The following is a 19,276-nucleotide window of genomic DNA, read 5'->3' on the forward strand; positions in this document are numbered from 1 at the left end:
TTTGTCCAGCAATAGAAGCTACACTTGGATCAATCAGAGGGATAACCATTGAAAACATACTGGAAGAAGCAAAGACTTCAATCCAGAAGTTGACTAATGAAGGCACTTATATTGAATCCTTAAGTGAAGAGGACAAGAAGTGTTTGTTGAGCCAACTGAACAAACTTGATCCTTACAAATCTACAACAGCAACTTCTGGATTCTACTCAATCTCTACATAGCTTTTAAAGATGCCCATCTTATAAAACCCTGACAGGTGAATGGAGTGAAGCGCTATCATTAATGGGGCTGCCATGTGGTCAGGACAGAATGGAGAATTTGAACATGGAGTGGAATGTCATAGAACAAATTAATGAAGATTTGACTTCAACTTCTTTTTTATCATCATTAGTGGCTTGACCTGATCTTTGTGCTCTGTTTCCGGAGATGAAAGAAGTAGGAATTCATCTCTTGCTACTCTCAGTCACAACAGCTACAGCTGAGTGTTCGTTTTCATCACGGATAGAATTTTGCATTCTGAAAAAAGTCACCTTCTGTCTGATCATGTGAATGAACGTATCAGTTGAAGGACTGGAAATACTGGACACACGAGGAGCCATCAAAGATGAACACACTGCATTTGAGAAGTTCATTAACAGAGTTGTGCAAAATTACAACAAGAGACCAAGAAGGATGTAGATGTAGTGTTTCATAGAAGGCTTGAGTAGCCAACTTTAATTTGTGTGATGATTTTTAAAACATGAGTTAAATCTAATAAAATGGTCGTGAAACATTTTTCAGTTTTTACTATGGTGCCATGCAGCCCACCTTCACCTTTATGGTCTCACTCCTTGGCCTTCACCCCCTGGTAAATTCAAACACCTCCTCTAATTTCAATTCCTGGGGAAAACACTGATTGGAGTAGTCCCCAGTATGGATGGAGGCTGATTGATGGGGCAGCAGCTTCACATGTGTTAATTTAGCATGTTTCATGAGCACTAAATTCGTATACATCCAAAAGCATTTAGGCTCTGATCCAACTCCCATTGAAATCAGTGCAACTTTTTCCACTGATTTCAATAGACTTTACACCAGACCCTTAATTAATTCCTATATTGACAGAAAGAAATGGCACCTCTGAAACATCAAACTGAGCCACAAGCTATATGTGCAGACTTTCCTCAACTACTAGCTGCTGATTGTGCAGTGCTAACTGCTTGCCGTCTTTTGTGTTTAGTTCTCTGACCGCACTTTGGCTTAATGTGTTGGTTAATCTGGACATTAGAGACAGGCAATAAATCGTTTTAGGAATGAACATTCATTTTGTAAGCGGAATGTGTTACTTATTTATTTTACAAAGCATATGACATATTTGCTTTGATGTTACAGATTTAAGCAAAATATCAGTGAGCTTAAAATACTTCACAGTGGTAGCTATTGTTTCCAGTGGTAAGGACCTATACTTTCATAATTCATTTAAGGCTCCCTAGCTCTCTGCACCCTCCTGACTCCATTCAAACCTACTTCAATGCCCATTTCTCACTCCCAGCCTAACACTCCTAGCTCTGCCTCTAACAAACCAATAAAATACTTTTTCAGGCTCTCAAAACTATTGCATTCTTCATCTCTGCCTGATTGTATCTATCAATGTCACTGTGGGGTATACTCTACTTGTAACTGATGTGGAAGCATTCTGTGGTACTTTCATCTGAAAGATTCTACAGAAAAATAAAATGTATTAGATTCGAGAGGCAAGGAACACAGCCGCATGTGAGCTAATCCTTACAGCAAGTGGAGCAGTGCTGTGTCCCAGAGTACAGCAACTGAATTCTTTTACATTCAACTCCAGATGCATTTCAGTATGCAAAAGTTACAGTCCTAGCATAAGAGTCTGATCCAAAGCTCGTATCAGTCAATGGGAGTCTGTCCACTGATTTCAACAGGCTTTGGACCAAGCTGTAAATCCTTTGCTTACAAAAGTTGTCCAACGTGAATAATAGAGCAGAACGAGGAGTCGGTATTCTGTCCACAGGGCTATGTCAGTTTCACTTTACTCAGTGCAAAGGACAGAATTGAATCCATCACAGCTGTTGGGAAACCTGTGCATATAAAGACCAACAGTTTTTCCTTCAGCTTTGCAACCATATAACGTGCCTTGGGCGCAGGTGATATTAGAGCATCCACCATGGCATCTACAACCTCGTGGCCTGTGGTGCACCCTTCTTTAAGCATGCTGTTGAAAAAGTCTGAACGTTCTTGCACGTATTCTTTATTGTAGACTGCCTTTTCCTCCTCACTAAGTTCGTTCCAGATCTGCTGTGCATTGACTGGTGGCTGAATATTAGTTGAACATGCGTAATTTCCCGGCTGAATAACACAAACCTAAAAGGAAAAGCAAATTAGGAAATAACTATTAGAACTATGAGAACTGTTCTTTTTGCGAATACAAACACGGCTGCTACTCTGAAACCTATTAGAATATAATCAGCTGCTCTGAATTAGGTGAAATAATAGGAGCAGTAATGCTGGTTGAAATTGGGTTGTTTTTTTTAACAGAATAGTTCTGCTGGAAAATGTGGCTTCTGCAAAATCAAATGTTTCGTGGGAATGTTGATTACAATCAAAATGGAGTATATCATTTTGACTTTGTTTCATTTCAACTGTCTTGTTTTCCTTCACTTTGACTTAATTTTTTTTAACTTCCTTAAATTTTCATTCCTGTTTATATATATTATGTATTGTACAGTGGATTTCATATTTATATGTATATAACTTTTTTTTATTTTTTACATCAGTGAAATGTTATCAGGACACAATGTTTTGACGTTATTTAAATGAAACATTTTGATAAGGCCATTTCGATGTATCCAAAATGAAATGGTTTTGAATTTCAGTTACATGGTAAATTCAGAAATTTCAACTTCTTGACCCATTGCGAGATAAATGAAAATTAGGAAATGCTGGAATTTTTCATGGGATGGAAATTCTGTTTTCCTAGCAGTTCTAAGGAACAGGTAATGGGACTTTGATTTCCAAGTAGATAGGGACAAAGATTATGTTCCTGATCCCACTGGAAATCCCTCTGATTTCTGTATGTTTAGGTTTACACCCAAAGTTTCCAAATCCTTTGCTGCTGAGTCTCCATTGTCCTTGCCTGCATTGGTGCTGCTGTTCTGTTAGCTTCCCAGAGATTGCAGTGGGCATGTTTGGCACTATAGCGGGCACATCTGACTTGGAATATCTCACTACTGTTAAGTGGTTAACAGCGTATTTGTTAAAACTACCTATGTCACATAACAGTGACACTACGGGTTTGTCTACACGGTAATTAAAAACCTGCAGCTGGCCTGTGCCAGCAGGCTTGGGCTAAGGGGCTGTGAATGCTGAGGCTCGGGATGGAGCAGGGGCTCGAGGACTCTGCAGGGGTGGGAGGCAGCCTGAACATCTACACTGCATTTAAACAGCCCCTTAGTCCTAGCCCCACAGGTCCAACTCAGCTGGCACAGGCCAGCCATGAGTTTTTAATTACAAGGTAGACATACCCTGTAGGGCTAGACTATGGCATTTAGCCACAGCCTTTTGTAAGTGGCAACACAGACCCAATGCAAGGCGAGGAGCACTGGACTTCACACACATGATGTACATGAGGTAACGCTGGCAAGGGCAGGGCAGCGCACTCTTCAAAATGGCGTCCCCCAGACAAAACCATGTCTGGTTTTGTCTCAGTACTGGACAGGGGACAAACTGTAGAAAAGCAGGACCATTTAGTGGACGAATGGCCTGCCTAGCTACAGAGAGCACAAACTGCTGTATCCCTTTAATGGGTGCAACATATTGTGCACTGGGTGGGCAGTCAGTTTGGCTGGCCAATGTATAGAGGGGGTAGGCAGCAGGTTTAAAACAAATAAAAGGAAGCATTTCTTCACGCAACACACAGTCAACCTGTGGAACTCCTTGCCAGAGGATGTTGTGAGGGCCAAGACTATACGAGGGTTCAAAAAAGAACTAGATAAATTCATGGAGGCTATTAGCTGGGATGGGTAGGAATGGTGTCCCTAGTCTCTGTTTGTCAGAAACTGGGAATGGGTGACAGGGGATGGATCATTTGATGGTTACCTGTTCTGTTCATTCCCTCTGGGGCACCTGGCATTGGCCACTGTTGGAAGTCAGGATACTAGGCTAGATGGACCTTTGGTCTGACCCAGTATGGCTGTTCTTACGTAGAGCCATGGCTCCATCTGCTCCCTGCCCCCTTTTGGGAGAGTGGCTCCAGAAAAGAGGGAGAGACTCTCAAGGCGATGCATCCTGCCAGTCTTTAGGCAGGCTGAGCAGTGATGAAGGAGACAAAGGGGATTAGCTAAGGGCTAGCCACAGCTTAGCCCATAGTGAGTGGATATAAAAGTAATCCTCATAAATACCGCCACCATATTTATTCGCAAAGGTAATTAGTAGAGCAATATATTTTTGAACATTAAAGTCCAAGCAAACTGGAACAGCTAACCTCTTAAACTAAGCACTTCCGTGCACTCAAGATTATCCTTAGCTAAGCAGTTCAAATCCTCATCGTGCCATAGGTATTTCAACATGTACGATGCAAGGGATTGTATATTGTTTTCCAAAAGGGGGCGGCTGTTGAAACACAGCTACAGCTTTTCCACAACCGAACTGCTGTGAGCGGTGCATACAATTAGTCTATGCTGTAGTAATTTCTTCAGGGACCATTTAGGGAGCACTGAATGAGGATTTAAATGGAGGAACGATTCAAAGGAAAAGCTAGATGAGCTGTTCAGTGATCGAAGCTTTAGGTTCGGTCATTAGGGTTCCATCGGCAAAGGAGCCCTGGTTCAGGGGGTGTATATTTCACCGGTCACCATCAGCGCAGCCCCTGGCAATCTAGTGGGGAGGGATGTCTCCAGCACTCAGGTTTTCTACAAGAGGAGTGAACCTTTACCTCCCTCTGGAAACTCCAGAGGAGCTCTGTGAGTGAGAGACACCAGGTCAATGAACTCCCTGGGCAACCTGGTCCCGCTTCCTTCTTATCCCACACCGCTCACTTTTGAAGTCCTCATCGCCCCCAGTAACTGCCCCACTGAAGGGAAGTTTTAGTTACAGTATGTTGTTACAACTTCTTCTTCTTGACAGGCACTGTATAAACTCATGGAGAGAGACAGTTCCTGCCCCAGAGAAGTTACAATGTAAACAGATGAGGCAGACAAAGGATGGGAGGGGAAACACAGTGTCTTCCCAAAGTCCCACATTGCTGGAAATAGCAGCCAGAGCACCCAACTCCCAAGCCACTACCCTATCCACTAGGCCACACTGCCTGCTGGGGATCACATACCTAGAAACCAACATAGATCTTAGAAGGATCTGCATCTTAGACATCCTGGAACCAGAGGCTGGAATCCCAGGGTTGACTCAGCTCTTCATCTTTCCAGTGTTAATATATGCCGTTTACCGAGAGGGGCTTTTAAATATGACTTTTCACAAGACTAAGAGTCTGCTTGGCTAAAATTTCCCTTTCCCCTCATCAATATGCAATATCCTCTGCGTAAGCTGCTTGCTCCCCTCCACCCCAGAAATAATGACAGGTCAGTGATGTGTGTAGAGTTTCAGGAGGAAAGATGCTATAAAAATATAGAATACATCTTTTCTTAATGTAAAATTAATGGTTACTCCTGAAATATATAAACAGCTTTTGTGAGTGAAAAAAAGCTGAATAAGTATCTTACCAGCACTCCAAACTTCTTCATTTCCAGTCTTAAGGCATCACAAAATTTTTCTATGGCTGCCTTGGTCATAGAGTAAATGCCATTCCCCAAAGTAAAATATGCAGTAACACTAGACATAAAGACCATACGTCCTGGAGGGGAAAAAAACACTGTTCAAATGACAAATAACTTAGTATTTAAATTCCTTGTTTTCCCTCATAATCTTTCCCTCATAACTGCCTTACTGTGCAGTGAGGCTAAGATGTGCATTCCCATCATAACCTTACTATAGTATGTTCAGCTCTGTAGCTCAAAAAACCAAGCTTCCTCCAAAAGTCTCGTTTCTTGGTTATTTGCAGGTGCTGATCCAGACTAAGTGTAATATAGTCACAACTTGCATCCTGCCAGTTCTGAGCCAGTAAGTTCAAACATAAAGAGTGTAGCGTAAGGACATAAACGCAAAGAGCCATACTTTAACCAACAACTAGAGAATTCCCTGATCACGAAATTCCTACATTTATTAAGCTCCCTGGTGAAATATATCCTGGTCCTCTCTGGAAACTGTGGAAGACCAGGAATTGTATAACCACTCCACAGAGAGGAGGAAAGAGATTGCAGCAAAGCAACCCCTAAAATCAGTGGGTAAATAAAAGAAATAAAAATGAAGGGATTGTGCATCTAAAAGGAGGATTGTAGTAGGGAGACAGACAGTGTCTAATTATTCATCATGATGGGGCTGATTTCACTGTAACACCAGTTTTATACCAGTACAACTCCATTGACTTCAAAGAAGGTTAGCCCTGGAAAGGTAGTGTGATTTCCACAAATGTGTGTCTTCTCATTCCATTTGGTGGTGATTTCCATGGCTTGTGCCATTGTTATAATCATTTTATGATTTTTGTCCAATGTACCAGTCTACTAAAGTTCAAACTTGTCCAGAACAAGGAATTTTGCTCCAGCCCAGCTGAACAATTTACTCCTACAGCTCCAACAAATAATTATACCATAGAACTAGAAATGTTTACATGTATGATGATACCTCAGGTACTGAGAAGCAGGATGGTCTTGTGGTTAAGGACTCGAGATTTGGGTTCAACTCCTGTGTCGGAGTCACCGTGTGACCTTGGCAAGCCACTTAATGTCTCTGCTTCAGAGCTCCCCTGTCATATGGGGATCACAGTACTTCCTTTCCCCTGCCTTGCCTATTTAGAATTTAGAATGCAAGCTCAGGGCTTGCATCTTAAGGCATGTCTATACTATCGGCCGGATCGATGGGCAGCGATCGATCCAGCAGGGGTCGATTTATCGTGTCTAGTATAGATGCAATAAATCGACCGCTGATCACTCTAGTGTTGACTCCGGTACTCCACCTCAATGAGAAGCGGAAGGGGAATCAACGGAAGAACGTCTCCCGTTGACACACCAGAGTGAAGACACCGTGGTAAGTAGATCTAAGTACGTCGACTTCAGCTATGTTATTCACGTAGCTGAAGACGCATAACTTAGAGCAATCTCCCCCCTTAGTGTAGACCAGCCCAGAGTATGTGTATGTAAGTACAGCACCCAAAACAATGGGGCTCTGATCTTGGTTGTGGCATCTAGGTGCTATTGTAATAAGTACTGTGCCAGGAAGACACAATGGCCCAGGAACCTCAAGGCAGCCTGGCCACTCTGGGATCACTCTGCTCTTCCCTTGCACAGGACCTATCTCCATTGGCCAGAATGAGAGGGTGCTGGGGTCAGACAAAATATAAATTGTTACAGTCGTGGCAGTGTTTCAGGAATAACGTCAATGGATCGCCATACAGTGCCTAAAGTTAAGCACATGCATAAAAGTCTTTGCAGGTCTGGGTGATAGAGTGTTAGCAGCGACATATCATAGAAGGAGAGTGACTGCATCCCACAAGTTAGCAGTGTAGCACTTCCATAGCTTCTAAACAGGCAGAAGCAGTGCTGTGTTCTTGTGATATTAACATAACTTGGCCATTCATTTTACAGTGTGCTAAGGTTTCATTACATTTTTTCCCATGTATTGAAAAAGCAGTGTTACTAGGAGGCTGAAGAGCTGCGTATTTGTGATAAGGGATAAATGGTAAGATAAAAGCATCCATTTCTGGATCACAGGGTCCTTTCTATTATTTGTGTTACAGTAGCACCTCCAGACCGCAATCGAGACCTCATTATGTGAGGCCTTGTACACACACGTAGTAGGAGACAATCCCTGCCTCGAAGAGCTTAATGCAAGACAGACAAAAGGTGGAAGAAAGGAAATATTATTATCCCCAATCTGTTCAATGGGGACAACAGAGACACAGAAAGATTAAGTGACCAGCCCTAGAACTCAGAGAACCTGTGTCAGAGCCAAAATTGAATTCAGATCTCCTGAGTCCTTCTCCACAAGACTATCTTTCCTCCCAGAAGCAATGAACAATAAAATAGCATGATCTAAATACCGGAACAAGTCCTTGCCCATGCTGCGTGTATCCCAGTGACAGTGCTGACAGTCTCTTGTACTCGAAGGACGGCTCTAACAACTAGCTTTAAGCATTTCCCTCTGTTTCCAACCACAGATATTGATGTCATTAATTCCTCATAAATTAAAACGAACTACTTTTTTCACCCTATACGTCCTTGCCCTCTTGTCAGGATAGTGTTGTCCTCCCAGGTAACACTTCAGGAAATTGGACAACAGACGGGTTTTGTTTCAGTTAATTATAGTAAACTAATTATTCTACAACTGTAGATGACATTGGATTAGAATTACCCTTGTATTTCCTTAGAAGGGGAAGAAATGCCAACGTTGTCCTTATACACCCAAGGAGATTCACATCCACAAATTTTTCATATTTCTCCATAGGCAGCCACCCTGTCTCGCCGAATGTCGATATTCCAGCATTGTTCACCAGTCCCCAAAAACCTGAAGAGGGAAAAATTGTCTCCTGTCTGTAACTTATTTAACCACCAGACAAACTGGACACAACACCCTCAGAGCCTTCAACAATGTTCATAAGATGGGTGTGGTATTGGTCTGTGCCTTTGAGGACTGAGCTTCTCAGACAGAGGCTGGTCAGGGCACTCTGAAGCCCACCCAGCTGGAACTGACATAGAATAAAGCAGAGCTCTTGCAAGCAGCTTATATATCACTGAACACCACAATGAGAGCAATCTGAAATAAGTCCTTGGCTACATTATATTTTAGGTTTGTATTCATAAGCATGTGCACATTTTGCTTAATGAAGGAACATAATTGTGGCCATTATCTGGACCATATCAGCCCGTTGAGTGCTATTTAATAATCATTCACTATATTGTCTCCTTAGATTATTTATGAATAACATGATCTGGGAGGCCATTTTCTGCTGCCAAAACAGTGCACCAAGGTATTTTAACTACATTAATCCTGCTGTGTAACTTGGAGCATCTTTGTGAAAACAGTATTAAGCAGACTAAAGACCAAATGGTAACATTTTCAAAAGTGTCTAAGTAACTTAGGAGTGTAAATCCTATTTTAAAAAGCGATTTGGTATTTAGGAGCCCACACCCATTGCAAGTCAATGGACTTAGACTCCTAAATCACTTTAAAAGATGGGACTGAGCCAAAGTTACTTAGTCATTTTTGAAAACTTTACTCCAGATCCTGTCCTCAAATACTTGTTGCAGGTATTTCCAGGCTGACCAGCCCTGTAATATCTGTGCAGTGGCTAATAATCACATAGGGAGGTCTGTACTGGATTCAACAGCTGATTTAGGTCAACCTAATGTTGATCTAACTACAAGTGTCTACACAAAAATGTGGCTCCAACCAATGTAACTTACCCACTACACCAACTTAACAATGCCACCTCTGCAAGAGGCGTAGCACTTAGGTCGATGTAGTCAGGTCAGTGTAGACCCTGCGTTGCTTATATCAACTGTTGCTGCCTTTCAGATGCCATCCCACAATGCCCCAGACTGACAGAACAGTCTATACCAGCATTCCTGGTGAGAACGTGCACTGCCAGCACAAGGAGCGCAGTGTGGACATGCAAAAGTGATTTAATTACTGCAGTACTTGGCTGCACGTTGGCTGTACGTCAACATAACTTAGCCCTGGTCTACACTGGAGGGGGGATCGATCTAAGTTACGCAACTTCAGCTACATGCATAACGTAGCTGAAGTCAGCATACTTAGATCAACTTACCATGGTGCCTTCGCAGTGTCGACTGCAGCCGCTCCCCCGTTGACTCCGCTTGCACCTCTTGCGGCGGTGGAGTACAGGAGCCAACGGGAGAGCGCTCGGGGGTCAATTTAGCGCGTCTAGACTAGATGCGATAAATCGATCCCCGCTGGATCGATCGCTGCCTGCCAATCCGGCGGGTAGTGTAGACATACCCATAGGTTGACTTAATTTTGCAGTGTAGACTTGTCCTAAGTCTCTCCCAGGTTCGTCAGCTTTGCTTACTGTTAGCTCCGCCAGGGGCCTTGCACATCGTTATCTGAAGGCAGCATTTGATACAAATGGTCGGTTTCACATGCCCTGCACAGAATCAGTGAAAATGGGGTATTTGTAGGGACTGGAGTGGGTAATGGAATCTTTCCTCTTAATCCTGACACAGGGTGCTGGGCATCTACCCAGTCATCTATGGCTACAAGACTGCAGCAGGGACCACAGCTTGCTGCAACCACACCAGCAAGGTTCCTGGTGAGGGGAGCTGAATCGTTCATAGACCTAATGGATATTATCACGCCTCTCCCCAGACCACCCCTGTGGAGCAGGCTCCAGGGTCTCCTTGCTCAGACTCTCCTCTTTTGGAGCTGCTTGTGCAAAGCCACAAGGGTGATTTCACTAGATTTTGTCTTTCCAGATCTCAAGGCAGTGCTTGGTCAGGGTCTCATCCAATGTCTATCCAGCTCTCAGAACTGTCCCTCCTCTCCCTCCCCCCCCCCCCCCCCCGACATTCACTTGAGCTCATGGCAGTTTCTGAGAGCAGGGTAGACATTGGGCAATGCACAGATTCTATCAGAAACAGAAGGACTGAACCTGCAAACAGAATTAGAGGATGGGGAGAGATTCTCACTAACACCATGGTCGTTAAAACGGATTCTGAGGACAAAGATTAACAGATAAAGTAGAGGATCTGGAGGTTCACTTTAGGAGACCTCATTTAAGATTAGTGGGGCTTCCAGAAGGGGGAGTAGGCTCTCACAAGGACAAAGAAAAACTCCTATCCCTGCCACGTGGAATGATGTCTCTTTCATTTAAAGAAGATACCCTGATGTTCTTTCTGATGTGAGGGTAGAAACAGAGAAAAAAAATAATACAATTCACTCTGGTTTAAAAATATATAAAATCTTATGGAGCTGGGTACACACTCGGCAGTGTGGCACCTTGCAAAGCTGCTTATTCTTTACAACAAACCCAAATCTCTCGGCACATCTGTAAGACGCTAATAAATTCCTTGACTCCTTGGAAAAAGCTACGGGGCAGTGAAGCCCCCAGTCTGTCAATCTCAACAGCTCCCTGGACAAGAGACTGCACTCAAAATCCGCAAATGAGAATGTAAGATGAAAAGAGGGTGAAAAATGTGAAAAGCAAAATAAAGAACGTGCTCTCTCTAGCTTTATTTCTCTTTTGCAATTTCAGATTTGATTATTTTTGAGATTCTCCAGGTTATGCATGAGCCGGCAGGCAGGAAGGGACATTGTATTTGTGGAAGGGAATATTTGACCGTGGGTTTTATGGAATATAAAATCAAAGAACGTGTTACAAGATAGATGCCAATTGGGTTACTGGTTCTGTGAAATATATTGTTCGTAAATATTCCTGCTTCCTTATATGTATTGCAGTGTGTTGACAATTCAGAATCCACTGAAAAAAGCACAGTTATTAGAACTGGTTGAAAAATTTCATTTGAACCTTTTTCTGATGAAAAAGGGTCTTTTTTTTAAAAACAAAATTTCACTGATTTTTTTTTTAAATTTTCCAATGGAAATTTTTCATTTTTTCCCCACTTCCCTGTTTTTTCCCTTCCCCCTCCCTTTCAGTGACAAAATGAAAAAAGGAGAAAAAGAAAAAAAAAGGGAGAGAAAGGAAGACAGGAAGAAAAGAAAACCCGATTTATTTATTTCTGTGTGTGTGTTTGTGTGGTTTCAGAAACTGAAAAACTTAAAAAATCATTTTTTATTTTTATTGTTTTCATTTGAAACATGCTTCCTACTTTTCGTTCAGCGCTGCTCATTATGTTATAAATGGTTAAAGAGGGTGTTTCAGTAATGAATGCCATGTGTTATACCATCTTCCATGTCAGATGTCTAGAGAAAGCAACATACCCATGGAAAATGAGTTTCAGAAGCACCTGGTTGTATAGTCTAGAATAGACCATAGCTCTACAGAGAAAAACAATCTATGAAGAGAGAGAGAATCCAATCAGGTATTACCGGTACTTTGGTATCTGATTTGGTACTGATTAGGCTGAAGTATGACTTCCCATGGGTCCAGTAGCACTAGGCCCCCTATAACACTATGTTACATAAGGAGAACAGCCTTAAAAACTTGAGAAATGATATGTCAGAGAACACAGCAAACAAGGAACACAGTGCTGTAGTGTTGATGTGTTATGGAAAGCTGCCAAAGCAATCCTGATGAGTGAACTGATGTTCAAAGGACCTGCAGCCTACAGAGGGACCCTAGAAAAGATGGAAAACATAGGTTAGAACTTGGGAAGAAGGAAACATTTGAGGTTAAGGCAAAAGAGTGGGATTCAGGAGATCTGGATGCCATTCCTGGTCTCTCACAGATTCCCTGTGTGACCTTGGGCTAATCACTTAATCTCTGCACCTCAATTCCCTATCTTCTGCTTGCATATGATACTCTTTGTCTTATCTATGTAGACCATAGGGCCTTCAGAGCAGAGGCTGTCTCTTACTACATGTATATATATTCCTAGCACAATGCAGCCCTGGGGTCTCTAGGTGATACTGGAAATATTATTTAGGGATGTAATAAACACTAGAGGAAAACTGAATCAGCTCCTTAGAGAAAAAGAGTGAATAAATACTCCTTTTATGATAAAGGGAACAAAGATGACAGAATATTGGCCTATCGGTTATGAAAGAGGGCTCAGAAGACAGCTATTCGCCAGATCACGTCTGAAGGACAAATGTTTAGTGACTCAAAAAGATCCAACACCTCTTTCATGCATACAACTGTATTCTTCACAGTATTAAGAGGGTCAGGGAATTCTTCAGCAATACTTAAAACTAGAAACTAGCTATCCTCATCAGTTAGAATGGGAAACCTTAGGTGAACTTATTCTAATGCAAGATGTTTTCATAAATTTTAAGGTCAGAAGGGACCATTATGATAATCTAGTCTGACCTCCGGCATAATACTGTCCAAAGAATTTCACCAAGGATTTCTGCATCAAGCCGAGTAACTTGTGATTGAACAAGAGCATATCTTTCAGAAGGATATCTGATCTTGATTTAAAGAATGGGTATAATATAGAATCCACATCCCTTCGTAAACTGCTCCAATAGTTAATTACCTTCACTGTTAAAAATTTGCTCCTTTTTTTAGCTCGCATTTGTCTAGTTTCAACTCCCAGCCATTGGATCTTGTTACCCTTATCTGCTAGATAAAGAGCTCTCCGCTATCAGATATGTTCTTCCCGTGTAGGTACTTATAGGTCATGATTACACAGGTCAGATTTTTTTCTGAATGAAAAAGGTTTTTGTAAAAAAACAAAAAGATGGACTTCTTTTTCAAAAATAGAAAAATCTGTGAAAAAATTGACTTTTTAAAAAAAACTGCTTTTCCCAAAAAATACATTTGCAACATTTGTATCAAAATGTGAATCAGAACCATTATCCAAATGGTTCACTAATTTAATTTTTTTTTTTTTTTGTTACTGAAAAACGAGTCACCTTAGGCCCAATTTTCCACGGTGCAGAGCACCCACAACTCCCATTGAAGTCTTTGTACTGAGGCACCCAAAATCTGTGGCCCCTTTGGAAGATTTGGCTGTAAAGTCATTATTATGCCTGGAATAATACTGCCTAGTCTGTGTCATAGCATATGGAATTCCGGGATCACAGTCCTTCTTAAGCAGGAGGAATTTATTATAAAAAGCTATTGTATCTCCAGGCACAAGCAAACAGGCTTCCAGACAGCTTGAGTTCCTGCTTGATCTGGATTTATTTAACAGGCACTATATTTTGTCTGGAACTCTATGCAACACTCAAAGTTCAGTACTTATCTAGTGGCTAAAGAATATTTAGCCTAATGAGATGTAGAGTTTTATCTATAATATTGTATATATTTTTGGGAGGCAAGGAGGATCTCATTTTAATGTTTCATTCATTTAGGCTCTGATTCTACAACCCTTACTCACACCGAGTAGTGCTTACTCAGACAAGGAGGCCAACTGAAATCAACTAAGGTACATAGCTTTCACCAAGAGTCCCAAGGAGGTGAATGGTGTGAGTAAGGGCTGCAGAGTTAGGCCCTTCTGAAATATTGGGCTAACCTGGAAGGTTTTGTCCCGTGGAGAGCATACAAGCTCTGAGCTCCAGGCTGCATTGCAGAGAAAGTAATTGGTTACACCACTTTAAGGAGCACCTCGTACTATCACCCCCCAAATCTGGCCCACCCTCTTACGGTGAGTTGCTCTAGGGAAATAGGAAGGAGGCGAGCAACTCAGAAACAGTCTCTAAACCACTGCCTCCTCCCACACGCACCGTGTAAGAAATTCTAGGAGACCCTTATCCAGGCCTCACAAAAGAGGTAGAGTCCTTACTCTCTCCACCCACACAGGCATAGGTGCTGGAACTAGGGGTACTGGGGGTGCTGCAGCACCCCCTCGTTTGAAGTGGTTTTCATTATATACAAGGTTTACAGTTTGGTTCAATAGCTCTCAGCACCCCCACTACACACATTATTCCAGCCCCCTGCACACAGGACACTCATGAAAGGGGGGAGGGCACAATCTAGCCCATTATAATTAAAGAGATGGATCACTACATCCTGGCTGGTTGAAGAAGCCCATGCAGGAAGGTTGCTAATGTCAACCCCACATACATCAGTTTCTTGGCTTTTGTTCCACTTGAAATGAAATGTTTTATGCCCCTATATTTTGCAAACCACTAATAAGGCCTTTGGAATTCACTGTATTAAATCAGATATTAAATTAAGCCAGTGGCTCCATTGTACTTAATGTTAATATACTCATAGGAGAAAGACTGCCTAGTAATTTAGAAGTAAAGTACACGCTGGTAGGATTCGTAAAACCACTTTACCTTGACCTTTACCTGGTTTTCTCCATGGCACACTCAATAGCTGCTCAAACAGAGAGGTTGAGCAAAAAAGTGAAGGGCCATCATCAGATGTATAATACATACAAGATCCTGATTATGTATAATGTAATATAACAGAATAGGTATAAGTGTCTTATTAAGGGCCTAGTCCAAAGCCCATTTAAGGCAAGGAGAGTCTTTTCACTGACTTCACTTAGTCTCTGGATCAGGTCTTAAAGGTCTAGATCAGTGTAACAGAATGTATATATTATGATCTGGACATTCCATGTAAATGAGCTGAATCAAACAAGCATAATCCCTGGAAAATTCCCTTCCCTGCTGCCCCCATGAATCAGGCGTTGTAGTAAGAGTCTTTCATAATACCCCCAATTTGGCAAGCTAACCTTGTTAATCAAGATTTCGCTGAATAGATGCCAGCTACTGCTTTGGTATAAGGTACAACTAATTGCCCCTGCACAGGAGTTTCAGGGTGATGCTCCTTTAAGTCCCTGGGCTCTGTCTAGCCTATAAACACTGGCCTTGGGATTCAGCTGTTGTTTCTAAAGCTGGGGAAAGAACCTAAAAGGGAAAGACTTAATCAGTTGAGGTCAGGATAACCCATAAATACACATACTTAATGAGAGGCTTCTGTGCTTTTGTTTACTTTCTATATTCTTGTTCCTTTCCAGGACATATCCTAACAAGCTAGTCAAGAATGTGTCCTGCATTTCCATTGTTGTGCCATGTGCTTTATTCTTCATTATAACTTTTGTGTTAATGAAAATCATTTGCTCAGAATTACAGATGCACTTAACTTCTTTTGCAAAGTACTGTGTAAATGTATTGGGCTAAATCCATCCCTGATGCAACTCCATTGGCTTCAATGGCTAATAGAAGTGTTTACGCCCTGCAGACTTAAGTCTATAAAGAGTTTTGCCTTGCATGGCACATGCATGGTTCAGGTCCAATAAGTTCAGTCGTAGCAGTCTAACACTGTTCTGATAAGGTAAACAGGGATTTGTGCTGCTTGTGATTATTTTGGACCATATAATATACCCTAAGTTCATATATTATGTGGAGGCTAATGGGCGCTGTCATCTCCTCACCAACTTTGTGCCCAGCCATCCAGTTCTGCAGAGAAATCATTGTGGGTGCACTTGTGTTAGTACACAGCCCTGCTGAAATTAATGCAGCTCTATGCAGGCAGAGGTGTCCTCCCACACGGATCTCATTGCCCATACTAGAGGGAAATTCGACCCTACTGCTGTGCAGGTGGGACAGGGAGATGACCAAAGGAGGCTTCCCATGCGCTCTTCCATCTCTGCATGCCCTCCTGACAAAGCAATTCTGGTTACAGGCTGTCCCTAATTTCAGGGAAATTGCCTCATTTCTGCTACCATGTGTAACATCTCCAATGAAGAGTGCAAATGAGCACATCTCCCCTCCACTCCCTTTGGTGTCAGGTCAGCCATTCACACTGAATAAGGTTTAGACTTTACATTTGGTTTTAAATATCCATCCCAAATCTGACCAAGTGCTATGCACTAGCTTTATAAAACAAAACGTTAGACTGATAAATAATTGGTCGTTCTTGGTACAAGAACCTTCTACTCTGCAGCTTTCCTGCATTTATGCACCTCTTTTCAAATCACTCCGGAAACTACTTGTTTTCCTCTTGCTTGTACTTCTTCATTTGCTCTCCTCCCCATTATTACCTATAATTAGATCTCTGCAAAATACTCACAAAGAAACCCCCAGACAAGCAACACTTGGTGGGTTTCCTTTTTCACTACAAACTTGGAAGTTTAATCAAGATTCATTGACGGGTTCATGACTGTAAACTCTTTGGGGGAAGGGATTGTCTTTTTATTCTGTGTTTGCACAACACCTCGCACAAGGGGTCCCAGGTCCATGGAGGGTGCCGCCACCGGACAAATTAACAACGGTTTGGGTTGATTTATGGCTAAAAGTCTCAAAAAAAAATAGGTGATCGTCAGTAGTCCCCGCTGAATTTTTGGTTCTGATATTTGGGTTCATCCCAACCCAGATCTCAGAGCTCAAGCCCCAAGCAGTCAAACCTCAGAAGAAAGATTTCATGAACTTTGATCCCCAGCACCTAACCCAGCACATGGCGTATTCAGCTCCGCCAAATGGTTGGACACAGCAGGGGTCTGAACTACCCCAGACAAAAGGGGTATGAACTAGCAGAGCAGGGTGGAACCTCAGGGGAACTCTGTTTACCATTTTGTTTCCATTGATATTTGATGGCCAGATCAATACCTTTTATTGAGGAAGCCTCCCAGCAAACCTGGGGCTGGACAAGAGACAAAGGCAGCAGGCCCCCTGCCCCAAGGAGTTTACAGCACCGGAAGGTTTATTGATGATCCTCTCCTTTTGCTACCAGGCGCCCCTATATCGACCCTGGTTGAACTCCCAGCCCTGAGTCTAGGGCCAGACCCTGCTCCGACGCGGGAGCAAACGCTGCTCCGGATTTACTCCAGTGTCCGGAGCCCGGCCCCGGTGCGGAGGATGAGTGGCTGCCCTGGGTGGCTGCTGTCCCTGGGAAGGGTCTTTGGCAGGTGGCAGCCGGCGGCAGAGGCCAGGAGCCGGGGCAGGGCAGTGCCGTGTGAACGCGCTGCCTCCGGAGTAAGGGCCGGGCGCAGGACGCTCTCACCTGTCTCCGGCAGGTTGCTCAGCACAAACTCCTTGGCCGCGGCCACGTCCCGCTCCCGGGTGACATCCAACGGCAGCACCCGCAGGCGGCCGGAGCCGGAGGCGGCTTCCCGCCGCAGCCGCTGCGCCCCTTCGCCGCCCGGGCAGAGGCAGCCGGCGAAGACGGTGAAGCCCAGGCGGTGCAGGCGCAGGGCCAGCCCGTGCCCGAAGCCGCTGTCGCAGCCGGTGATGAGCACCGCCCGGCCGGCCGGCTGCAGCGCTGCCTGCCGCGGGAGCCCGGCCCGCAGCGCCAGGGGCAGCAGCAGCAGCAGGAGCAGCAGCGCGGTCGCTTCCCACATGCTGGCTGCTCCGCCCCCGGCTCTGCTCCGTCTGGCCAGCGTCCCCGCACCGGGCAGTTCGCTGGGGAGAAACCCGCCCCCTTCCCCCCTTTGCGGGGAGCACTTCCCTGCCCGGCGAGAGGAGAAAGAGGCTCTCACACACAGCACGGGGAGGGGTCAGGGCACACCCGCGTCTGGGTTCAGGGCACCTCTCTCCCGGCTGGCCCACAGCTGGGGCTGAAATTTAGGGGCGCCCTGGAATCATGAAGCAGATTTGCCACAAACTTTTTGAGGAAAGTTATCATTATAGCTCAGCCATTTATTTCCCACAAGGTATTGATAGTTATCACGTGCAAAGGAATCGTCGTAAGAGGAAGGGATGGGAAAGATGTAGCCAGAGCTGTCGGGATCCCTGTCTGATGGCTGGGTTTGTTCCAAACAGGGACTGGATTGGAATAGAAAGCGATGGCCTTCTACCTGCAATCCATCCACAATCCCAGGGGAGCTGGATACCTCTGCTAAAATGATTAGCATTGAAATAGTTCACAATGTTGCCAACTGAGGGGCCATACTTAGGGTTCAGAGCGAACATATTAAGAATAAGAGAGGCAGTTCTTGCCCCCCTACCCCCTTGTTTCAATCTCTCTTCAGACAACCTGGCATTGGTCCACATTTGGAAAACCAGTTTCATACTCATAAGAACTAGAAACTCTTTTCTTTAATAATTAAAAGTTGAAGTGCTGCTCTACTCCAAAAGGTGATTGTAAAAATGGCATATTTATTGCGCCCCAATGACGTCTGTATCAAACATGCTCCATTTACAAGCAGCAAGATGGTTTCTCTAACCTTCCCTCTACCCTTATTGTAATGAAAGCAGATGCTCAAGGCAGATTTATTACCAAAAGAAATCCAATATTTCAAAGGACAGTGGCATTTGTAAATGACTATGTCCTTGATTGTTCTCAGTGTGATTTACTGAAATGATTTTAAAACAACTCTTGCCCCTTACTTGTACAATGTATGAATTATGGTCTGTGGTTTTAGTAAAGTCGCTGTGCCAACAGTCCCTAGAGATGGGCTGAGAAACTGGTGTTGGGATCCAGATTAGGTTTATTATAGGGATGGTCCCAGGCATTATGTGATTCTTCTGCTCTAGAATTTTGTGTAGGGTCCTCCCTTTACCAGTGCCTTGTTGGCAAATTGTACTTTGAAATCTACTCTTTCATTTAAAAATATATATGATTCTAGTCCTCATGGTTGTAACGGCAACCTAGAAAACAAGAACTAAGTCTTGTCCTTCTGAGTCTGTAGATAGACGGAAA

General features: G+C 43.5%; 1 protein-coding gene across 1 annotated transcript; it reads right to left on the bottom strand.

Annotated features, from left to right (window-relative positions):
• Positions 1–1,300: 1,300 nt before the first annotated feature.
• On the bottom strand, positions 1,301–18,074 carry LOC125633382 (D-beta-hydroxybutyrate dehydrogenase, mitochondrial). Its single transcript, XM_048842577.2, has 4 exons — positions 17,639–18,074; positions 8,455–8,607; positions 5,712–5,842; positions 1,301–2,361 (listed from the first exon to the last, which is right to left on the bottom strand). Exons 1-4 carry the CDS (start codon positions 17,973–17,975, stop codon positions 2,014–2,016), a joined length of 969 nt encoding a protein of 322 aa, XP_048698534.2. The 5' UTR covers positions 17,976–18,074; the 3' UTR covers positions 1,301–2,013.
• Positions 18,075–19,276: the final 1,202 nt, after the last annotated feature.

The sequence above is a fragment of the Caretta caretta genome, chromosome 3, assembly GCF_965140235.1.
Source record: "Caretta caretta isolate rCarCar2 chromosome 3, rCarCar1.hap1, whole genome shotgun sequence".
In the NCBI taxonomy this organism is placed as follows: Eukaryota; Metazoa; Chordata; order Testudines; family Cheloniidae; genus Caretta; species Caretta caretta.